Source organism: Jaculus jaculus, chromosome 3 (assembly GCF_020740685.1).
Source record: "Jaculus jaculus isolate mJacJac1 chromosome 3, mJacJac1.mat.Y.cur, whole genome shotgun sequence".
NCBI lineage: Eukaryota > Metazoa > Chordata > Mammalia > Rodentia > Dipodidae > Jaculus > Jaculus jaculus.
Genome location: NC_059104.1, coordinates 92586084 through 92602356, shown reverse-complemented (window position 1 = coordinate 92602356; position 16273 = coordinate 92586084). Strand labels below are relative to the sequence as shown.

Genomic DNA, 16273 nt, shown 5'->3' with positions numbered 1-16273 from the left:
ACAAGGTAGAGCCGGCTCGCTTTCCACGGGTTGGCTGTGGATATGAAAAGTTGCACAATCTGAGAGCAGAACCGAGACTCAACTGAGTGGGCCTGTCTGCTTCCCGCTGCCAGTGCTGCCCACTGAGCTGAGAGCTTGGCAGATGTGCAAGAAATCTGGTGACTGAAACTGTTTCCTAAAGTGCAGGATGAGGCACCCTGTCACTGAGAGAGTATGGGGACAGAGTCTTAAGTGACGCTGAATTGTTAGTCAAAATAACTTTTAAGGCTGAGGACATAGCTCAGTTTTAGAGCATTTATCTATCATGGGTGAGGCTCCAGCACCATAAAAATTTTCTTTGTCGGGCTGGAGAGATGGCTTAGCGGTTAAGCGCTTGCCTGTGAAGCCTAAGGACCCCTGGTTCGAGGCTCGGTTCCCCAGGTCCCACGTTAGCCAGATGCACAAGGGGGCGCATGCGTCTGGAGTTCGTTTGCAGAGGCTGGAAGCCCTGGCGCGCCCATTCTCTCTCTCTCCCTCTATCTGTCTTTCTCTCTGTGTCTGTCGCTCTCAAATAAATAAATAAATAAATTAAAAAAATTTTCTTTGTAAATTTCTCCTTAATTTTCCTGATGATGTCCAGGAGAAAGTCTCACTGGATTCTTGTAGTTTAACATTTGTGAATCCATTTTATTTTATTTTTTTTTAATTTTTATTAACATTTTCCATGATTATAAAATATATCCCATGGTAATTCCCTCCCTCCCCACCCCCACACTTTCCCATTTGAAATTCCATTCTCCATCATATTACCTCCCCATTACAATTATTGTAATTACATATATACAATATCAACCTATTAAGTATCCTCCTCCCTTCCTTTCTCTACCCTTTATGTCTCCTTTTTAACTTACTGGCCTCTGCTACTAAGTATTTTCATTCTCACACAGAAGCCCAGTCATCTGTAGCTAGGATCCACATATGAGAGAGAACATGAGGTGCTTGGCTTTCTGGGTCTGGGTTACCTCACTTAGTATAATATTTTTATATTTAGTTTTTGTTTGGTTTTGGAGACAGCATCTCATGTAGCTCATGCTGGACTGAAACTTTTTATGTAGTTGAGAATGACCTTGAACTTCTGATCTTCCTGCCTCCTTGTTACTAGTTCTGAGATTACAGGCATGAGCCACTATGCCTGGTTATGCTGTGGTAGAGAATTGTACTCATGGCTCTGTGTATTCTAGGCAAGCACCAGACAACTGAGGTATACCTCCAGCCACACTAACACCTTTAAGCAAGAGACAACAGGCCCAGGGTCTGGGTAGGGAACTGAATCTGGGTAAAGCTTGAGGTTTTGTCTTGGAATACATCCTTTTTGTCACCTCTGGTCCTGCAGGGTAGTGGCTTTTCAGTTGTGGCTCTGATACAGAGCTTCTTTTCAGATGTATTTTAGTACAAGAAAGTACATATTCTTTCAAGGGACATGTTAAATAGTTTGTGATGCAAGTGGTAGGATGGTGCAGAGTCATAGGATTGTTACTGAAGTGCCCAAAATTTGCAAAGCCACGGCCTGACTGAACCTCAATTGCATTTTCAGTGACTTCGGTTTCAAGATGAGTGAAGATTTGTCATTAGAGGTTTGTGTTCCAGACCCAGAATTTTCTGGGAAGCCCTCTAGCCCTCCTGTGCCTTGTCCCGTGGGTTCTACGTACAGGAGAACAAGAGGGTATGTATCACCCAGTGGGTCAAGTCAGGGAAAAGGGGGGCTTTAAAGACCACTTGAACCGGGCGTGGTGGCACATGCCTTTAATCCAAGCATTTGAAAGGCAGAGGTAGTGAGATTGTCTGCCATGAGTTTGAGGCCACCCTGAGACTACATACTGAGTTTAAGGTCAGCCTGGGCTAGAGTGAGACCCTACCTCAAAAAACAAACAAAGAAACAAGTAAACAAGACTACTTGGACTCCCTCCATACTCTGAATTTATGAATCCTAAGTCATCAGGCTGCATGTCGTTGGGCAGCATTTTAAATTTATAGTACCTTCACGCTCTGCTGTTTGACAAAAGAATCACAAGTTTGTGGGGTCCACTGGTGCTCCAAGAGCTTCTTGAGCCACAAACTTCAGCCAGGAAGCATCTTCAGAGTTTCTTAAAGCGATGCATTTCTGTGCCGCCCAGAGCGCTACATTAACTTGTCTGGGCCTGCCTGCATTAGTCATTGTAAGCAAAACTGACTCAGAGAGACCAACACCTTCACTGTCACTCCCAGTTCTGTAGGCCTCTGGGGGCGGGCAGAGAGTCTTTTCCCAGTGGGAGCTCCTCCATGATGAACATTTTCTGTTTCTCATCCCTTGCTCTGGTGGTGGTCACAGCTACCGGAAGGTTTCTGGAGACACTTGCAGTGGAGGAGATGTTGAAGCAAGACTGGAGGGCGAACTGGTACCCTGTCCCCTGGCAGGTAAGAGAGGAGTGTTTCTTTTGTGTTAGGAGCTCACCCAGTCAGGTGCATGGCCCCTTAGGGAGAAACAATGGGCGTTAGAAGTATCCTGGAGCCTCCTTCTGTAAGCTTAGAATGCAAACTCAGTATAGTCTCGCACCTTGAGAGGAATGGGAAATATTTTTGGTTGGACCAGTTTTTGTAGGGAAATCTATTTGGGATTTGTTGCATGCTTGGCACGGGGTGCCTGAGGAATATTCCCAGCCTTTTATGTTGAATAAGAGGACACTTTGGCCTTCTCAGAGGTAGGAAATGGTTTATCTTAATTTTATTAGAATTTTACAGATTTTAATTCATTTTTCCAGGCTTTGCCAATTTAATCCTTATAATAACTCAGTGAAATAGATATCATCAGCTCTATTTAAATCATATATGCAGTTGTGTGTGTGTGTGTGTGTGTGTATACACATTAGGAAGCAAGCAGGTTCAGAGGAGAAGGTTGAAAGATGGATTTATCACACATCCTACTTAAATGACAGAGAGAAAATTCAGAGCTGAAGGCCCACGCTCCAAATGGCATATGTGTCATTTCTATTAATTAGATAATCACTGTTCCTACTAAGAAAAACTTTGGTGTGATGGCAAAGATAGAAAGGTAGAGTATATTTCAGCACATATTCTAAGCTATATAGTAGTGATGGAACATGAAGTGTTTGCAATAAAGACATGGAATTAGGATATCTTAAAAGAAAGAAGGACAAGAGGCTGGAGTAGCTCAGGGGTTAAAATTCTGGTTGTACAAGTTAAGGACCTGAGTGTTTAATCCCCAGCACCCACATAAAAGCAAGGTGTGGCAGTTTGCATTTATGACCCCCGTGGGAAGGGTGGAGATAGGAGGGTCCATAGAGCTTGCTGGCTAGCAAGGCTTACCAAATTGGCGAGCTTTAAGTTCAGTGTGAGATCCTGTTTCACAAACTAAGATGAGGAGTGACTGATGTTGACACCTGCTATTGATCTCTGGTCTCTACACACATGCATGTGCACCTGCACACACAGGTGTTCCCCCATAATACCAACACACACACACACACACACACACACACACACACACACACACCCCTACCTCCCTCCAAAAGAGATGATTGCCTAGACTCTTTTCTTTCATCACTTTTTTCTGGTTCTTACTTAGAGCTTCCTCACTTCCCTGGGCCTTCCTCGTGTTCCTACCTGTCAGTGAGGGCAGGCTGGTGGCCCTGATTTACGCCAGTGGGATGATGTCTTGTGGGTCCACTGTAAGTGCCGGTGACTCCTGAAGGAAGCACACCGTCTTCACATCTTCGCGGGCAAGCGCAGCAGCACTCGCATTTGCTCCCGGCTCGCCAGCTTGGCCTGGCGTTTTTCATGCTAAGCTCATTAGTCTCTTAATTTAATCTTCCATCATTACCAGAGTAATTAACATACCTCACTGTGGAGATGTAAAAAGAACCACCACTTCAGCAGATTCCTGCAAATGAGCAGATAATGTTCACCATCCCCCTCATAAGAGCCATTTTTGACGAGGGCTTGGGTGAGGAGGGTTTGAGGGCTTGTTTTTAAGAGCCTGGAATACCCACTTCCGTTACAAATATTTCCAAAGATAATGCAGGGAAGAACAAATAAACTTTGTTTAAAGCCATCATCTCTGGCTGAAAAGCTGTTTTACCTTCTGATAGGAGAAGGAGGAACAGGTAGTAATGTAGAAATGCTTCATATCAGTGTACCCACCTCCTAAATGCAAAGGGGAAAAAAAAGCAAGGAATACTCAGGAAAAGATGTTTCCGAGGCTTAGTGTTAACCGTAACACCCTTATGAAGATGAGGTAATGTGGGCATCTGGACGGATCTTACAGATGCAGCAGTTTTTCTTCTTTATGGGTATCATCATGGCACACACTCTTAGGTTGTGTTTGCTGAAGACTCTCTTCCTTTTCTGGGTTAGGAATTCCATTGGGAAGCACTGCGTGTGTCTGTGTGTTGGATTCCCAAGCTGGCATTTTTGGCCCTGGTGAGAGGTCTGCGTGCTGGAGAGATGTGGGGCTGACGTCTTGCTGCTGCAAATGTGGCTTTCGTCAAGACTCTGCGTTTCATTATACCCCTGGTTTGGAATCCGTGACAGCCAGATGAAGACATTTAGTTTCCGTGTGGTGGTAGCTTGGATCCTTCTGAAGTGAAGCGAAAAGAAAGGAAACAAAGGCACATTTATCTATTAGTGATTTTAGGTGGATTTATTCATTATTTATAAAAGAATTTTTTTTTTTCAGTGCTAGGGATTAAACCCAGAGACAGCTTCCCAGATGCTAGGCAAGTATTCTGCCCTGAGCTACATCCCAAGTGTAGTAGATTTGGGCCTATTGGTGTGATCAGTACTGACAGTTTTATATAGAAGGAGGTTATATGGATCCCTGAACTCAGTGAATGAGAAGGATGAGAGAAGGAGTGGGAGGAACAAAACCCAATAAATTGAGGCATGCATTGAATGGATTAAAATTTGCATCTTGGTCCCATATGCAACAAACTGTCAGAATAAGTGTTCATTTTTTTTTTCATTTTTAAAGCTTCTTTTTTTAACTGTTACTCTATTTAGAGCAATGACACAAGTAACAAATATTTGGACAGGACAGATTCAAGAAAAAGCAGCTGAACACTGTCCTTAGTTTTTAGGGCTTTTTTGTTTTTGCATTTGTGTGTGTGCATATGTATGTATGTGTGGTGGTGGTGTGGAGGACGTATGTACTTATGTGCAGACGCTCGTGCCCCAACCGTGCATGTGTGCAGAAGCCAGCGGAGAGCATCAGGTGTCTTCCTCTTCCTCTCATCCCCACGTCGTCCGTAGTCTTGTCCCCAGACACACACGGCTTCCTGTGGTCGTCCTTTCTCTGGTCCTTCCTCCAGGTGGCCTGGCGGTGGCTCCTCTGTGGCTTATTCTTCCTGTGTCTCTGGTTTCCGAGCTCTTTTGCCTGTTTTTTTTTTTTTTTTTTTACAAATGATACTGCAGAGAATACAGGGGAGCAGCCAGGTAGCAGAAGTGTGGGAGGGGTGCTTGAGGTGAGCTGTGGCTGAAGGGGCAGCTAGCTCCATGTCCTTCTCAGGCATGCCACCCTCCAGGTACCTCCAAGTACTTGGCTGCCCAGAAGCTACAATGTGGGTGCTGTGGACAGGGGTGCTAGCTGCTCATCTCCACTCCTGTGGAAGAGTCTTGACATCCTTCAGGCTGTTTCCCATATGGAAAAGGGAGGGTGCTAGGTCTGAAGTTATTGGCTGACTGTTAAGCACCAGGGGCCCCCATTTCTACGCCTTATGAAATGGCATCATTAGCATTCACTTCTTAAAAGGCAGCATGGTATAGTGATTAAAACCTAGATTCTGGATCCAGACTGCCCAGGTTCTGATCTTGGTTCTGACACTTACTAAGTGAACTGCCTGCTCTGGTCTCAGCCTGCTCATCTTTAGGTTGTACTCATGTTCCTGGTAGTTTTTCTATCACAGTTGTTTTGAGCAGTGAATAATGCCTATTACATAGGAAACACATTGTGTAAGTATTTGCTGAGCAGAAACAGAATCTTCCCAATTATGTTGTGGAACATTTTGTAAACAGCTCAGAACAAATGTATTATTGCTTTGAAAACTCAACAGGTTAATGGGAGTGCCGCAATCCATTGTGTACAATATGTATGAGAGAGAAAATTGGGTAGAAAACAGTTACAAGGTTTCAGCGACAGTTTTTAGACCACAACCACATGGTGGTTCTATGGAATGGTCCTGTGATAGGGGGCACTGTGGTGTTTGGCCTCACATGTTGACGAGCGTGATTCTCAAGACTTTTAGGCTGAGTTCAGAAGCATGAATACTGTGTACCAGGCTAATGACTTTTAAAAATGTACTAGACAAAACACAGGTGAAGAAATACATTTAGTGGGGTTTAAGTAACCTTCCTGAGGCAGAAAGGTGATTTCAGGACTTGATCTGAGTCTGTATTCCTAAGCTGTCTTCCGCCTGGGCTACAGTGGGGCTGGCATATGTACAAGACGTAGGCCGCACCTGCTAGGAGCTCTTCAGTATCTTTGGCTGTCCGGGTTTTTGTGTCTGGCAGAGGAGAATGAGTTCATCCTGTACACCATGCGGAAGTCCATCCACCGCTATGACCTCGCCTCGGGAGCCACGGAGCAGCTGCCGCTCACGGGGCTGCGGGCCGCGGTGGCCCTGGACTTTGACTATGAGCGCAACTGCCTGTATTGGTCTGACCTGGCACTGGACACTATCCAGGTGAGTCTGTCAACCCTTCCTCTGGGTGGCACTGTGGTGGTTCCTCTGAGGCTGTGCTTCATGACTGCTCCATCCTGGGGAGATTCTGGAACTAGTGAGGTGGTGGTGTCAGTTACCCCTGTTGTGCCCCTCTGCCTTTTTGACATCTTCCTCCCCAGATCATCATAGAGTAAGTAATACTAGAGGGAGCCAAGTTTATGGAAGCACCAACCTCAGTTTTTCGGAACCCAGACAAGAATCATAAAGTTGCTGGACGTGGTGGGAGGCTGGAGTGGGAAGATCACTTCAGCTCAGTGCTCAGTGCCAGCTGAGTGACATGTGACACCCTTGTGCTGAGCAGCAACAGTAGGCTGTACAGCTGATGGCAGAGTGCCTGCCTATCATGTATGAAACTCTAGGTCCACGTCCCAGGACTTCAAAAACAAAACAAAAATAATAACACAAAAGCAAAGAATGCACACACACACACACACACACACACACCAGGAAGTGAGCATTAAAGATCCCCAGATTGGTCAGAAACATGACTAGTTACTCATCTGCTCTAATGTATGCATTTTAAAATGAGAAATGTTTGATCTGGGTGGGTAGCTCAGTAGAGACCACTTGTCTAGATGCAGGAGGCCCTAGCTTCAGTCAGCACACAAAACAAAAAGGCTACTTGATCTTCACTCATTGTCTGTTTAGTACTTTAGAAGAAATACTCCACAAGTCTTATCTGTTCCTTCTGGTCCTAACCTAATAGAAGTTTTCTATTATGAGTGTTGGGCTTGGGGTGACCACTGAGTAAAACTCTATTGTTATAGCACCTTATGGTCCATAGTCTTGCAAGGGAAGAAGAAAGGCTGTAAAAGAATGTGGAAGAGTAAGAAAAAAAAAAATAAGCACAGTCTAGTTTCATTTGTTTTAAAAGAAGTAGATTTACATATCTTATCAATCTGTAACCACATTATTGTGAGGCAGGGTATAGCTTAATGATGTGACTTCATAGTAACAATACAGGGAACTGTAAGCAATGAAATTCTGTGTGTGGTTCTGTTGGAAACAGGGCTTTAAGAGTGCTAAGAAGCCAGCTTCCAAGACTGGAAAGCTTACCACTACAAAACCTCTCTTCTCTTGGCAGGCCATCTAATTGAGTGAAGAGTTACTGTCTGTGAAAGGGTGGTCAGGAGCCATCTGAGCATTGCATGATTTTTTTTAAACTGTTTTTCTCTCCTTAGCGCCTCTGTTTGAATGGGAGCACAGGGCAAGAGGTGATTATCAACTCGGGTCTGGAGACGGTGGAAGCTTTGGCCTTCGAACCCCTCAGCCAGTTACTTTACTGGGTGGATGCTGGCTTTAAAAAAATTGAGGTAGGAGTATGCCCATATTTTTCTTGATGAAGAGAGCAGGTATAGCAGCCAGATTTGACAGAGACAGGAATTAGTGGGTCATGTAAGTCTGGATTCTTGGGAGGCTGGTCTGGCTGAGCCTCTGGAGACAGTATAAAAGGAGGCCAGCTGTGCTGCTCACAAGCACTTGCCACTTAAGCATGAGGGCCCTTTGGGCAGAGATCGTCAAGTTTGACTCCACATAACCCACATGTAAAGCTGGGGGTGGCCACGCACATCTGAACATCTGAAATCCCAGTCTGTGGAGAGGAGACCTGTGAATCCCTGTGGCTCACTGACCCACCACAGCCCAGTTGAGAGAGAGAGACAGAGAGAGAGACTCATCTCCAGGAAATATGCAGATGAGCAGTGAGGGAAGGGCATCAGTGTTCTCCCGTAACCTCCACACAGATTCTGCGCACCTCACACCACATACATGCAAATGATGGGTTCTCATCTAACAATGGCTCTCATGGCCATGAAGGTGAGAACAGAATGCCTAAGACTCTACTAAGATACATGTAACTTACTCTTTGGCTAGCATAAGTGTAGCATGATAACAATACTGATAACAATTTCATCATGTTATTATAATACCACTTGCCAATTATAGTCTGTATTATTCTAGAATTAGTAATGATACTGTCATTGTCATTATTATTCATTTCTACCTTTCACTTAGCTACCCAGAAGTGTGTTCCACCTTGTGTAGCCGAGGTCACACAAGGGCAATAAATGGCCTGTAAGCCACCCAAAGCGTGGTACTGAGGAGTAAAGATGTACACAGCCTTGCAGCTTGTGCTGAGGCCCCTGGGCACTGGCCCAGTAGCTCTTTGTTCCTGCTACTGCATGGAGATATGACTCAGGTCAAGTGAGAGCACAGAAGTGCAAGGCAACCACAGAGAGTAAGGGACAGTGCAAGACGAAGACACAGGCGTGAGAGGCTGCCCTGGGTTCATGCTTCCCCCGGCACCTGCATGGCACAAGGAAAGGGACTTAATTCGTTTCTTCATGTGTAAGAGGGAGATTGATTTGCTCACCTTCACCAAGTGCCCTTCTGTGTGTGGTGTGTGCCATTCCTGCTGCTGGGCGTGTGATATTTGACAGACCTGCTGTTAGGTGTGATGATATAATAGCAGGCAAGATGTGCAGTTCTCATGCTGGCGGGCCTTAAGCTTTAGTGGAGCTGGGCATAGTGGTGCACACCTAATTCCAGAACTTGGGAGGCTGAGGCAGGAGGATCACGTTTTTTAAATCAGCCTGGGCCACATAGTACGTTAAAGACTAGGTTGGGATACATATAAATCTTGTCTCAAAACTAACCCACCAACCAGCATAAACAAAAAGCAAAACCCCACAGGGGGAAAGAAAGGCTTCATTGAGGGAAACAACATGGTGGAGAAATAAAGTAAACAGTCCTGGGGGTGATGTGTGCTGCCAAGAGCATAGAACAGGCATATGATTGCGAGGCTGGGGAGTAAGAAACGTGAGGCAGGCTGAACCTGGATCCGCCAGTGCTGCAGCGTGGAGCGTGACTCCTGACGGGACACTGCCGCGATTCCACGTGGGACGTTGATGAAGGGACTGAGGTGATAGTGCCTGGCAGCTACCGAGGGCTGCCTCATCATTGCTTTCTCTGCTTCCTTGCGTGTGGCCAGCACTCTACCAGGCACTAGAACAACGTAGTGAGGCTGAAGGCATAAGGCATCTGCTCCTCACAGGCTCGTTGGCCAACCATATTCACTCAAGTACTATGTGTACAAAGTGAGGGGAGATGAAGCCATGACCAGAACTACTGGTGATCTTTGACCAAGGTGGGTCCGAGGAGTTAGGAAAGGAGGTGGGTCTTCTGGAGCGGAGCCTCGAAGGGAAGCTCCCTGTGGTGAGGGTAGGCCTGGGATGAGATATGGCTGAGCACTCAGGACAGGCTTGGAGAATCATGAGATGGACAGCAAGGCTGTGACATTGAGAACTGGTTTTGTGGATACTGTAGGGCTGTGGTGGTTTTGGCGCATGATGTAGCCTGGGCAGGCAAACAGGTGGGGTATAATTGGCCCCCAGAAATGTGGTATCACATCCATGATCTGAAAATATTCAAAACATCAAAATAAAAAAACTGTACTGAACATTCAGAGGTCTGTCTTTCTCTCTCTCTCTCTCTCTCTCTCCCTTTCTCTTTCTTTCTTTCTTTCTTTCTTTCTTTCTTTCTTTCTTTCTTTCTTTCTTTCTTTCTTTCTTTCTTTCTTTCTTTCTTGTTATTAACCAACATAGTAAGATAGCAACCACTTACTTAGTGTGTAGACTGTAGTTAGTTTTGTAAATAGTCTCGGAATGGTTTAAACTGTGCAGGAGGATGGACTCAGAATGTGTGCAATGTTATATAGGGACATGTGCATCTTTGGATGGATATCAGTCTGTTAGAACCAAATCTCTTTGAATTCTGAGGTACCAGGTCTCTTAGGTCATTGGGCCCCATGACAGGGTTAGCTAGCACACAGGGTTCTAGCTCCTCCTCCATCAAACCATGTGAAAATTGTCACGTGAGCCAGGGGCAGTGCATGCACTCTGACTGGGAATCAAGGCAGGTTTCCGTAATGGCTCTGAGAATCCAGCAGGCGTAGCGGGTGTGTTTGCAGGCGGGTGCTGATGGAGGACTTGGGCTATGCTCCTGTTATGAGGGCCTCAGGTACACCTCGCCCTTTCTTCCCTTGCTTTCCAGGTCGCTAATCCAGACGGTGACTACCGACTCACAATTGTCAACTCCTCTGTGTTGGATCGGCCCAGGGCTCTGGTCCTTGTGCCTCAAGAAGGGTAAGTGTACCCTCAAAGGAAGTCAGCATTGTGCTAACAATGCTGCAGAAGTAGACTTTTAGGGAAGTGCAGATGTGGGGCAGAACCTCTGCTTCTTTTGAATCTGATGGAGATAACCTGATGGCCAGTTTAAAGTCCAGTTTAGTTAGCAAGGACAGGTAGCTCCAAGAACAAGTGTCAGGCTCTTTCCAGGCTTCCTGATGTCTTGCATCTGCGGGAGGTTTCTCTAGAAAAGGTTGTGCTAAAAGACTCTCCGTGACTAGGCAGGCCTCTGATACACTTTTACCTTGAGTTTCATGCATGCCAAAAATATTTAATTCAATCCATCTTTCTTACATACCCAACCTCAGCACATGTAGTTGTTCCTACTCAAAACTCATATGCACCATGAGGAAAATTCTGCATTGACTTTTGTCTCCTTGCATTTATGATTGAGAATTAGCATTGATCCACACTCAATTGATGAATTAATTAAAAGAAGTACAAAAGCAATCTAGTTTCTTGATTAAAGGCACTAAACCTGAACAGAAGACTGTGAAAGGAAAGGCATGTTTCCCCCATTCTCATTCTTTGTTCTTCACCTTCCTACATTCTACGGGTAAGAATCATTGTTAATAGTTTCTTATGTGTTACTCAGAAAGATTTTTACCCATGTATAAACATTATTTTTAAATATATCCCCCCCCAGGTATGCATGGACACACCAGGTAGGGTCATAGGGTATTTACTATTTTGTATTATTATATATATATATATATATATATATATATATATATATATACACACATACATATATATATATAAATTTTTTTTTAGGTAGGGTCTCACTTTGGCTCAGGCTCAGGGTGGCCTCAAACTCTCTGCAATCCTCCTACCTCTACCTCCTGAGTGCTGGGATTAAAGGTGTGTGCCCCCACGCCTGGCTTATTTTGTATTCTTTTGAAGATATATGGATTGAAGATAGATTCGTCTGTGCACATATAGTTTTAACTTTCATAGTGTTCTACTGGGTAGACTATTTTGAAATATTATAGTGGGTATATTTTATTGTATACCATCCCATGCTTCTACCAGTTAACACCGAGGTTAATGTACACATGTCGATTTCTTTGTAGAGTATCTGCAGGATTTGGTTTTAAATGAATTCCAGTAGAAAAAGTGTTTCTGAGTCAAAGATTTAAGTGGTTTTAGGCATTATAATTGTCAGTCATTGTACCCATGATTGCTTTGGGGGGGCGGGGGTTGCCTAGCTTGGGAAGTAGGATTTGGGCTCTTGTGTCTTGTTTTCATGGGCTGTGGGTTCTGTTTCCATGTTACCCAGGGTCATGTTCTGGACTGACTGGGGAGACTTGAAGCCGGGAATTTATCGGAGCAACATGGATGGTTCTGCTGCCCATCGTCTGGTATCAGAGGATGTGAAGTGGCCCAACGGCATCTCCGTGGACAGTGAGTGGATCTACTGGACCGACGCCTACCTGGACTGTATTGAGCGCATCACGTTCAGTGGCCAGCAGCGCTCGGTCATCCTGGACAACCTCCCGCACCCCTATGCCATTGCTGTCTTTAAGGTGAGTCCTCCTTGCCCTGCCATGGTGTGGCCTGCCAGAGTGGACTAAGACGATAGCGAGCTGTAGATCTGGGACCTCAGTGACTGTCACAGAGATGCTGACTGATGTCCAGGAAATAGGCTGTCCTCCACATTTGCTATAATTCACTGCAGCCCTCAAAGAGGGGTGTTGGGCACAGGCTGTTACCACTGCCTCATGTCAGAAGATCAAAAGTAGAGGTTCCTTTCCACGAGCCTTCTTGGTTTGCTTTTGGCTGCCACTTACCTTCTTTGGGTGGCATAGCTTTGCCTCTGGTGAAGTCTCTTTGCTTTTCCATCTGCTGACTGGAGATGAGCTGCATACTGGCTACATTGCCTTCAGTTTTTCCTCATTCTAGAGGGCAAAATGGGAAAGGAAATTTTAAACCAAGGTACTTGTCTATAGTCCAGCAATACTCACCAGATAGATAATGTCTTCCTGTGGGCAGTTGGCGAGGTTTTAATAAAACCACTGAGTGTTACAAGGAAGTGGAATTTCAACCTGGCTGATTAGTTAATAAATGGCAGTCATTAAATGCATGGAGAGGAGGTGGCACTTGTCCTTACCGAGCATCTGCAATGAAGCACCACAGAGCTGGACTGACAGGAAGAGGTTTTCTCTCTAGAATGAAATCTACTGGGACGACTGGTCACAGCTCAGCATATTCCGAGCTTCCAAATATAGTGGATCGCAGATGGAGGTTCTGGAGAGCCAGCTCACAGGCCTGATGGACATGAAGATCTTCTACAAGGGCAAGAACACTGGTGAGGCCTGCTCTCCTGTTTTGTCTCCCCAGGGCTGGTCTCAAGGAAAGGGGCTGCATGCATGTGGGCGATCTTCACTCAGAGCAGGATCTGGCAGCCCACGTCTTTTGTTGTCACAACAACATGCACATTATTTAATTTCTTCCTAATGACATCTTAATTTCTTTTCTAATGGTACACAAACAGCTGGAAGACAGCATGCTTTGCCTGCCTAGAGTGCTGGTACATGGTGGATAATTACACCCTCCCGCCCTTGGCTCCTCACTGATGGGTGGCATGGCTTCTATTGCAGCTGGGAGAGTCCCAGCCTGTGCTTAATCCCTGTTTGGCACACTCACGGGAAGTGATGCGTGCTGGGTGAATGCCCACGGAACCTTCCCACTTCTGGGGCAGTGTTGTGTGTAGTAGTGCTGCTTTCATCACGAGCCCACCCTGGTCCTCTGAACACCAAGGAGGAGAGTGCCTAACATTTTAAACGAATTTGTCCATGTTATATTCATTCATTCATTCATTCATTCATTCATTTATGAGAGAATGAGACAGAGAGAGAGAGAATGGGTACGCTAGGTCTTCTAGCCACTGCACACGAGCTCCAGATGCATGTGCCACCTGGTGCATCTGATTTTGCATGGGTATTGGGGAATTGAACCTGGGACCTTTGGCTTTGCTGAGAAGTGCCTTAATCTCTAAGTCATATCTTCAGCCTAGAACTTTAGATGCTCAGTTCTTGTTTGGTTAAAAAGAGAAGGGATGGATAGGAAGGGGGAGAGCTGAAACAATTGAGACAGATAGTTGCTTTCCTCCTTTGTTTTTCTTTTGGAATTCTGTAGGCGTGTGTGTGTGTGTGTGTGGTATGCTTGCATGTGTGTGAGTATGTGTAAGTGTGTGGGTGCTTGTGCACAGGTGCATGTGGAATCCACATTGCTGCCTTCTGCAGTGATTTTCTGCCTTTCTCATACACAGGGCCTTTCACTGAACGCAGAGCTCCAGCTCATCTCGAACAGCTAGCCAGCAAGCCCCAGGGGAATCTTCCTGTCTGCCTCCGCAGTGTTGGGGTTACACTGCTTGTCCATGCCCCTGTAACAGGCTTTTATGTGGGTGCCCGTGATCTGACTTCATGCCTGTGTGGCATGCACTTCACCCACAAGTCATCTCCCCAGCCTGTGGCCTGAGCTCTTGATCCTCCTGCCTCAGCCTCCCAAGTGCTTGGAGAATGACCATGTGCCATAATACCTGGCTGCAGTTGTCCTCCACATCTATGTGATCAAAGTAGCTTATATGCATGTATGAAGTGGTCAAAAGTGAACATTCTATTAAAATAACAGGTGAATAAATAAACCAATATGTCTATTTGTTGAAGCTTTAAGAACTGCTACCAGACCTTGCCCTGCTGGGCCTGGAGGCCAGAGACTCTAGGAACATTCTTTCTTCCTTAAATACCTTTACCCTTTGCTTAGATCAAACCCAACCTGATTCTCCAGAAGAAAGGTCAGGCTTCCCAGGGAGAAACACCCCTAAACATCTTCACCCTCATCTCTGCAGGATTAAATAGCACCCCAGGTCAACTGACACTCCTTTGGTCAGACAAACTGCTAGTTTTCCCATGGTTAACTAGAAGGCTTGATATTGTTTGTGATTCTTGGCACACCATATTACAAGAAAATTGACAAGGAAAATAATACAGTTATAGATATCACTGCTGTCTCTTTGGGACCAGGGAAGATAGCATGAGAATATCCATCCAAGACTATAAGGTATCATACAAATGTAAGTCTATATCACTGTTACGGCCTCACAACTGACCTATGTGGGAAAGGGCTGTTACCATGATCCGTTGCTTGCAGATTAGGGGATGAAATCATAGGTATTCAGTAGCTTTCCTTGAGGTTCTTACCAGTGTGAGAACTGTCACTTAATGGAGAGCACATTCCTTTTTAGAGGAGCCATCAGTCATTTTGCTGTTGTTGCTTTTGAGATTGGGTCTCGTGTAGCCCAGACTGGCCTCAAGAGACACCTGCTTTTTAAGTAGATTGAGATGAAATGTTCTTGCTTTCAGCCCTGGCCAGGTCACCTCTGGGCTTGTGTGGGAGGATGCCGTGTCTGCTGTTTCACCTTACAGGCCCACAGAGCGGGTTGTCAGCATTCATTCCCTAGGTTGCCACCCAGTCTGGAAGAGTGGGGTTCATGTTGACAGGTGCTCCTAGGTACGTGTTGGGTTGTGTGCACAGGGGGCTTCCGGACACCCTGTGCTGCTGAGGTTGGTGGTCCCAGGCTCCCCACTTCCTGCCTTGGCTTCCTTTCAACCCAGCAGCTTGAGCTGAAGGATAGTCCCACCAGAGCTCAGGGCACGGTGGGAGGGTGGAAGGGAGCCTGTGCCCTCAGCACATGGGCACATTGTCTCTTGGTGCCGCACAGACAAGCCTGTGAATCTCAGGTTTGGTGTCATTTTCAGTCCTTTTTGTCTCAGCCATTTAAAGTCGTTGGACTAGTCCGCAGGGCCAGGGCAGGGGTGGACAAAGGAAAGGCTATTGAGCAGGCAGTGTGCCGGTGGGTACGAGATCAGCTTAAGGCCCAAGGACACTGCATCTGCTCTCTGTTTGGAAATCTCTTCCATCCTCTTTGGGTGGTGAGCAGGATTCTCCCAGGAAGCCCTCTGCCTGCAGATACAGGGCAAAAGGAGCAAGTCTCCAACCTCTTGGACCAGTTGGGTTCAGGCTCGTGTTGTGAGCCTGACTGTCGGCGCTGCCGTGTGCACTGCGTGCCCCTTGCCCTTGGACTTTGTCTTCTCCTACCTGCCTGCCTCTGGAGGGTGCTGAGAGCATATCACAAACCCAAGGCACCACTAGACATCCCTGGATGCCAGGCCATCTTCATTTTGTGTTGTCTTCTCCTAACCCATATGGGACTATTAGCTGAGCATAAAATGATGACCACTACATGTATTCAGGGGTTTCTTCATCATCCATACTATCCTGATGTGCTTTGTAGCATGTGTAACCCTCTGTGGCTGTCCCCAAATCCACGTGTGC

At 45.9% G+C, this 16273-nt stretch overlaps 1 protein-coding gene across 2 annotated transcripts in view; it reads left to right on the top strand.

The window, feature by feature from the left end:
* The window catches only part of Sorl1 (sortilin related receptor 1), a 181478-nt gene that overhangs the window by 94236 nt on the left and 70969 nt on the right, over positions 1-16273 (top strand). For both annotated transcript variants that reach the window (XM_045145521.1, XM_004667350.2), the window contains exons 15-21: positions 1574-1702; positions 2348-2433; positions 6541-6713; positions 7934-8065; positions 10803-10894; positions 12216-12462; positions 13106-13244. In XM_045145521.1, coding sequence (XP_045001456.1) covers positions 1574-1702; positions 2348-2433; positions 6541-6713; positions 7934-8065; positions 10803-10894; positions 12216-12462; positions 13106-13244 — 998 coding nt within the window. The remainder of the gene's footprint in view (positions 1-1573; positions 1703-2347; positions 2434-6540; positions 6714-7933; positions 8066-10802; positions 10895-12215; positions 12463-13105; positions 13245-16273) is intronic.